This window comes from Molothrus aeneus, chromosome 16 (assembly GCF_037042795.1).
Source record: "Molothrus aeneus isolate 106 chromosome 16, BPBGC_Maene_1.0, whole genome shotgun sequence".
In the NCBI taxonomy this organism is placed as follows: Eukaryota; Metazoa; Chordata; class Aves; order Passeriformes; family Icteridae; genus Molothrus; species Molothrus aeneus.
The window spans coordinates 15,598,476-15,604,475 of NC_089661.1; the positions used below are offsets into that span (position 1 = coordinate 15,598,476).

At 58.2% G+C, this 6,000-nt stretch overlaps 1 protein-coding gene across 1 annotated transcript in view; it reads left to right on the forward strand.

The window, feature by feature from the left end:
* Positions 1–6,000, forward strand: part of GRID2IP (Grid2 interacting protein) — a 29,933-nt gene extending 23,933 nt beyond the window's left edge. The window contains exons 19-21 of the mRNA XM_066560700.1: positions 1,823–1,941; positions 2,349–2,513; positions 2,954–6,000. Of these exons, the coding sequence (XP_066416797.1) occupies positions 1,823–1,941; positions 2,349–2,513; positions 2,954–3,025 (356 nt within the window). The 3' untranslated portion in view covers positions 3,026–6,000. The remainder of the gene's footprint in view (positions 1–1,822; positions 1,942–2,348; positions 2,514–2,953) is intronic.

Below are 6,000 nucleotides of genomic sequence, written 5' to 3' on the forward strand. Positions count from 1 at the left end.
TGACAGTGAGGTGGCACCCGTCTGTCACCCCACACTGCTGCCCCTGGGCAAGGCTCTGCCCCAGGGAACAGGGACAGGAGCAGAGGGAACGGCCTCAGGGTGGGATTTCAGGGAAAAATCCTTCCTGGAAATGCTGCCCAGCCCTGGCACAGCTGCCCGGGGCAGGGCTGGAGTCCCCAGCCCTGAGGGGATTTAACAGCCCTGTGCATGTGGCACTTGGGGACAGTGCTTGGGTTAGTGGTGGCTTTGGCAGAGCTGGGGAAACAGTTGGACTGGGTGACCCTGGAGAGCTTCCCCAACCTAAATGATTCCACAATCTGTGATTTTAAATGGTGCATTGAATCCCTACCAAGCACGAGCTGCATTCCCCTTGCCCACCTTGCCCTGCTGTTTGTGAGCAATTCCCTTGGGAATTAGTGCTACAGTGGACAAATAAAGGAGCAAACTCCAGCCTGGAGCTGTAAATTTCCACTGGGGGAAGGTCTGTATCTGGAGCTTTCCCAGCTGCAATTTGTATCTGGCCTAACTCTTAAATAACCCTTCCATCACTGGGGGCTCCCAGCTGCCCAGACTCCTGGCACTGTGTCCCCCCTGTCCTGATGTCCCGTGTCCCTCCTGGGTGTCCATCCCCATGGGCCCTGTGTGCTCCCTGTCCTTGCTGTGTTTGGGCTCTCCTGGCTGCTCTGGGTGTGAGCACCAAGAGCTCCTGGTGACCTGCTGGTCCCAGCAGGACTGTCTGTCTGTCCACCCTGCCTGGACAGCAGGACACGGGCGCAGAGCAGTGGGGACAGACAGACTGACTGTCACCGTAGGACACGAAAGAACGCGAGCACACACCGCTGTTCTCAAGGTGAAGAAAAGGGAATGTTTAATTTCTGACTCCAACATTTAAAGATTTCCTAAAGTGCCAGTGGGTTGGAGGGTGACAGTGCCACCACCTCTCCAATGACACTGCACACACCAACAGTCTGTGACCGTGTGCACAGGGGTCTGAGGATGAGGGAAGAGAGGAGGATCTGACTCCATGGTTCAGAAGGCTGATTTATTATTTTATTATATATATTATATTAAAACTGTACTAAAAGAATAGAAGAAAGGATTTCATCAGAAGGCCAGCTAAGAATAGAATAGAATAGAATAGAATAGAATAGAATAGAATAGAATAGAATAGAATAGAATAGAATAGAATAGAATAGAATAGAATAGAATAGAATAGAATAGAATAGAATAGTAACAAAGGTTTGTGGCTCAGCTCTCTGTCCGAGCCAGCTGGGCTGTGATTGGCCATTAATTACAAACATGGGCCAATCCCAGATGCACCTGTTGCATTCCACAGCAGCAGATAACCATTGGTTACATTTTGTTCCTGAGGCCTCTCAGCTTCTCAGGAGGAACAATCCTAAGGAAAGGATTTTTCATAAAAGATGTCTGCGACACTCCTGCTCCATAAAATAATGCAAAACAATGAGTTATTTACACAAAGCGTGTGAGAAAGGTTTGTGACAAGAATGTAAACATCAGAAGGCTTAGAAAAACTTAAAAAAGCAGGGAGACAACTTTCCCCTGGCCCATGCTCCTCACCTTGCTGTGCTGTGGGAACAGAGCCAGCCCCGCGTGTCCCAGCCCTTCATGTCCCAGCCCTGCATGTCCCATCCCGAGTGTCCCAGCCCTGCATGTCCCAGCCCGTGTGTCCCACCCCGAGTGTCCCAGCCCTGCATGTCCCACCCCGAGTGTCCCACCCCGCGTGTCCCACCCCGAGTGTCCCACCCCGTGTGTCCCACCCCGCGTGTCCCAGCCCTGCTGACCCCGCCGTCCCCTGCAGTGAACCAGAGGACCCTGACAGCTGACCTGAAGGACCTGCACAGCACGGTGAGTGACATCCAGAAGGCGTGTCACAGCATGCCCGCCACCGCCGAGGACAGGTTTGCCATTGTCATGACCGTATCCTTCTGCGAGAGGGGAGCCCAGCTCTGAGCGCCCCCAGGGAGCCCTGGCACTGCCGGGAGCTGCCCCTGCTCTCAGCCAGCCTGGGCAGCAGGTTTGGGGTGCCCCTGTGCCCCCTGCACAGCCCCTGGAATGGGCTGGGACATCTGTCCTTGGGAGCTGTGCTGACAGGGACAGCAGCACCTCCACGTGTGCCCTGCTGCCGGCTGGGCTGGGACCCAGCCCTCTGATAAGAGATTGGACCCAGCTATCTGATAAGAGATTGATTAGGGGGGCTGGGACCCAGCTACCTGATAAGAGATTGATAAGGGTTGGGACCCGGCCATCTGATAAGAGATTGGTAAGGGCTGGGACCCCTGCCAGAGCCGTGGAGCAGCTCTTTGTCCTTAAGCCAAGCCCTGCAGTCCTTCCTGGAGAGCGCCCAGCCTGCCATGCGCTCCCTGGACGACCTGCAGCACAAGGCCATGGAGGAGTTCAGCAAGGTGCTGTCCTTCTTCGGGGAGGACTCAAAAATGACAACTTCCGAAGCCTTCTTTGGCATTTTTGCAGAATTCATGAGCAAGTTTGAGGTGAGTTGAACCTCGCCAAGGCAGCAGGTATCTCCTGTGGGGTGTCACTGGGCTGTGTCATTGTGTGTGACTGGGATGGGGTTTTGTGAGCAGCTGCACCTGAGTGAGAGGCAACTTCTCTGATGCTGATAAGGTGCAGTTTTCCTGACACACAAATCAGGGCCAGGGTGGGACACTGAGGGAGGCCCCAAGCCCCAGGGATGCGGTTGTTCATGGAGTCCTGGAATGGTTTGGGTTGGAAGGGACCTTAAAGATCAGCCCATATTCCACCCCTGCCATGGCAGGGACACCTCCCACTGTCCCAGGCTGCTCCAAGCCCTGTCCAGCCTGGCCTGGGGCACTGCCAGGGATCCAGGGGCAGCCACAGCTGCTCTGAGCACCTGTGCCAGTACCCTGACCCTCCTCCTGCCCCCCTGAGCACTGCCCTTTGTGTCCCACAGCGGGCTCTCAGTGACGTGCAGGTGGGCGAGAGCCAGCGCAGCCCCAGGATGACCTCTCCCCTCGCCTGGTGACAGCCTGCAGCCACCTGAGGTGCAACAGTTCCTTGCCAACAAAGTGCAATTTGCTCCTGTCCAGCCTGGTTGTAAATACGCTGCTGCCTCCTGCTCCCAGCCAGCAGGGTCACGGACAGAGGGGTCGGGGCAGGCGGGCACTGAGACGGCACCGCAGGTGACAGAGGGTGACACAAAGACAAACCCTGCACTGGTCCTCACAGAGCTTCCTCAGCACCCTCCACCTCCAGGGGATCCCTGAGCCCGGGCTTTTGTGTCCATCTGGTAAAACCCCGCTGCCCCATGTTCCCCAGACACCTGTGACTGGCCCCAGCAGCCACTGCAGACCCTCCCCACACCCCATGGGCACTGCCCGAGCCCGGGGGCTCTGCCCAGGCAGCTTGGGCTGGGGGAGAGCCACGGAGCCCCTGGGCAGCCAGGGCAGCTCAGCAGGGAAGGGAGCAGGGGCATGAGCAGGAGGGAGGGCGCCTCCAGCTCCTCTGGGCCCCTGAGGATGCTGCTGAGTCCTGTCCAGTCCCTCTCCAAGCCCTTCTGCCCTGGGGCAGAGCACAGCGGCTGGAGCTGCACCTGCCCAGGGGGGAACAGGGGAGCAGAGAGCACTGGAGGTGGCCCAGAAGGTTCAGTTCCCCTCCCCTGGCAGCCAGTGGCAGTGGAAAGCAGCAGGAACCCTGCAGGACCCTTCTGGCACATCCCCGCGGTCCCGAGGACGGATCCGGTCTGATCCTTCCAGCTCACGGGTCCTTCCTGGCCCTCAGCTCCGCACAAAGCTGTGCCAGAGGCTGACAGGCCTTGAAACCCTCCCAAGAGAGCAACACCATCAGCACGAGGTTATTGGAGCTCGCCAGCAGACAGCCCTGAGCATTTCTGTGCCTCCTTGGAAAGCACAGAATCCCCGAGAGCCTGAACACGAGCAGGAGTCCCCTGCAGCCCCAGGTGCTGCTCTGGGGCACAGCAGGGGCAGTGGGGAGCAGGGCATCCCCCCGGAGGGGTTCAAAAGCTGATACAACAGCTGTCAGTCTGTCTGTGCATGTGGCACCTGGGGACAGCGCTTGGGTCAGGGGTGCCTTTGGCAGAGCAGGGGAAGCAGCTGGGCTGGATGACCTTGGAGGGCTTTCCCAACCTGAATGATTCACGATCCTGGGAGCCCCTTTACTGTAGGACCAGTTTTCATGGGGGATATCCCAGGGAACTCCAGAAGTGTCCACGGCCACCTCCCGGTGTGCACACCCATCTCTTGATGTGCACACCCATCTCTTGATGTGCACACCCACCCTCCAGTGTGCACAGCCACCTCCAGATGTGCACACCCATCTCTCACTGTGCACACCCATCTCTTGATGTGCACACCCACCTTCCAGATGTGCACACCCACCCTCCAGTGTGCACAGCCACCTCCAGATGTGCGCATCCCTCTCTCACCGTGCACACCGACCTTCCAGATGTGCACAGCACCTCTCACCATGTACACCCCCCTCTCCCCGTGCCCGTCCCTCTGTCCCCATGGCCCGGCTGTCTCTCAGCTGCCCGGAGCCCCCTGGATCCCCGCGTTGTGCCCCTGGCAGGGAGGGACAGCGTTCCACGGCCGCTGCATGCGCCTGCGGGGGCTCTCGAGCTCTCCGTGCTTTGTGAGCATCCCCTCCGTGCAAACCCCACCCGGCTCCCTCCGTGCAAACCCCACCCGTGGGAGTCCCTCTGGTCCCCTCCGTGTCCCTCCAGCCCTCCCGTGTCCCTCTGTCTCCCCCCGTGTCCCTCTGTCTCCCCGTGTCCCTCTAGCCCTCCCGTGTCCCTCTGTCTCCCCCCGTGTCCCTCTGTCTCCCCGTGTCCCTCTAGCCCTCCCGTGTCCCTCTGTCTCCCCATGTCCCTCCGTCCCCCTGTGTCCCTCTGTCCCCCCGTGTCCCTCCAGTCCCACCCGTGTCCCTCTAGCCCTCCCGTGTCCCTCTGTCCCCCGTGTCCCTCTGTCCCCCCATGTTCCTCTGACCCCCGTGTCCCACTGTCCCCCCGTGTCCCTCCGTCTCCCCGTGTCCCTCTGTCCCCCCGTGTCCCTCCATCTCCCCGTGTCCCTCTGTCCCCCCGTGTCCCACTGTCCCCCCGTGTCCCTCCGACCCCTGTGTCCCTCTGTCCCCCCGGGTCCCTCCGTCTCCTCGTGTCCCTCCAGTCCCTCCCGTGTCCCTCTGTCCTCCGTGTCCCTCTGTCCCCCGTGTCCCTCTGTCCCCCCATGTCCCTCCAACCCCTGTGTCCCTCTGTCCTCCGTGTCCCTCTGTCCCCCGTGTCCCTCTGTCCCCCCATGTCCCTCCAACCCCTGTGTCCCTCTGTCCCCCCGTGTCCCTCTGTCCCCCGTGTCCCTCTGTCCCCCGCAGCCAGCGCCGTGTAGGTCCCGCCTTCCCCCGAGGCCAGAGCAAGGGCTCTGTGTCCCGCAGCCGCCGCCGCCGCTCAAGGACACAATCACCGACCGGTGCATTATTTCATTATTTACGGGAGACCTTACGACCCTCGGATCTCCGGGTTTTGGTATTTTTTTAAACCCTGCTGTAGAAAGTGAGGTATATTTTCACAAGTGTTCTCCGTTTATACAGCTTTAAGTGCCAGGTAGTTGTGGGTAGCCTTGTGTTCCCAGAGGTCCAGGACAGGGCCATGCTCCCTCTGCTCCTCTCTCCCTTTTGGATGTTGCACACTGCATTCCGTTGATTTTTTTCCCTTTTTTTTAAAAAAAAAAAACATGTCCAATATTTAAACCACCAGAGGTTCTTTTGAAACTGTCCTGAGAGAAGATGCTGTACATAGATTTTGCTACATGTTGTAACTTTCTGAAATAGTTAGAACTCCGATCCCTTTGGTATTTTTATGTGAATATTTTCAAAGAGCCAGAACTTCTGGTGATATGATTTGATAAGGGAACGATGTATATTCACAGTTCAGTCTCTACCCAATGCCTATGTGCTATCCCTAAAATAAAGCTACTGCCTTCTGCCTCCTGA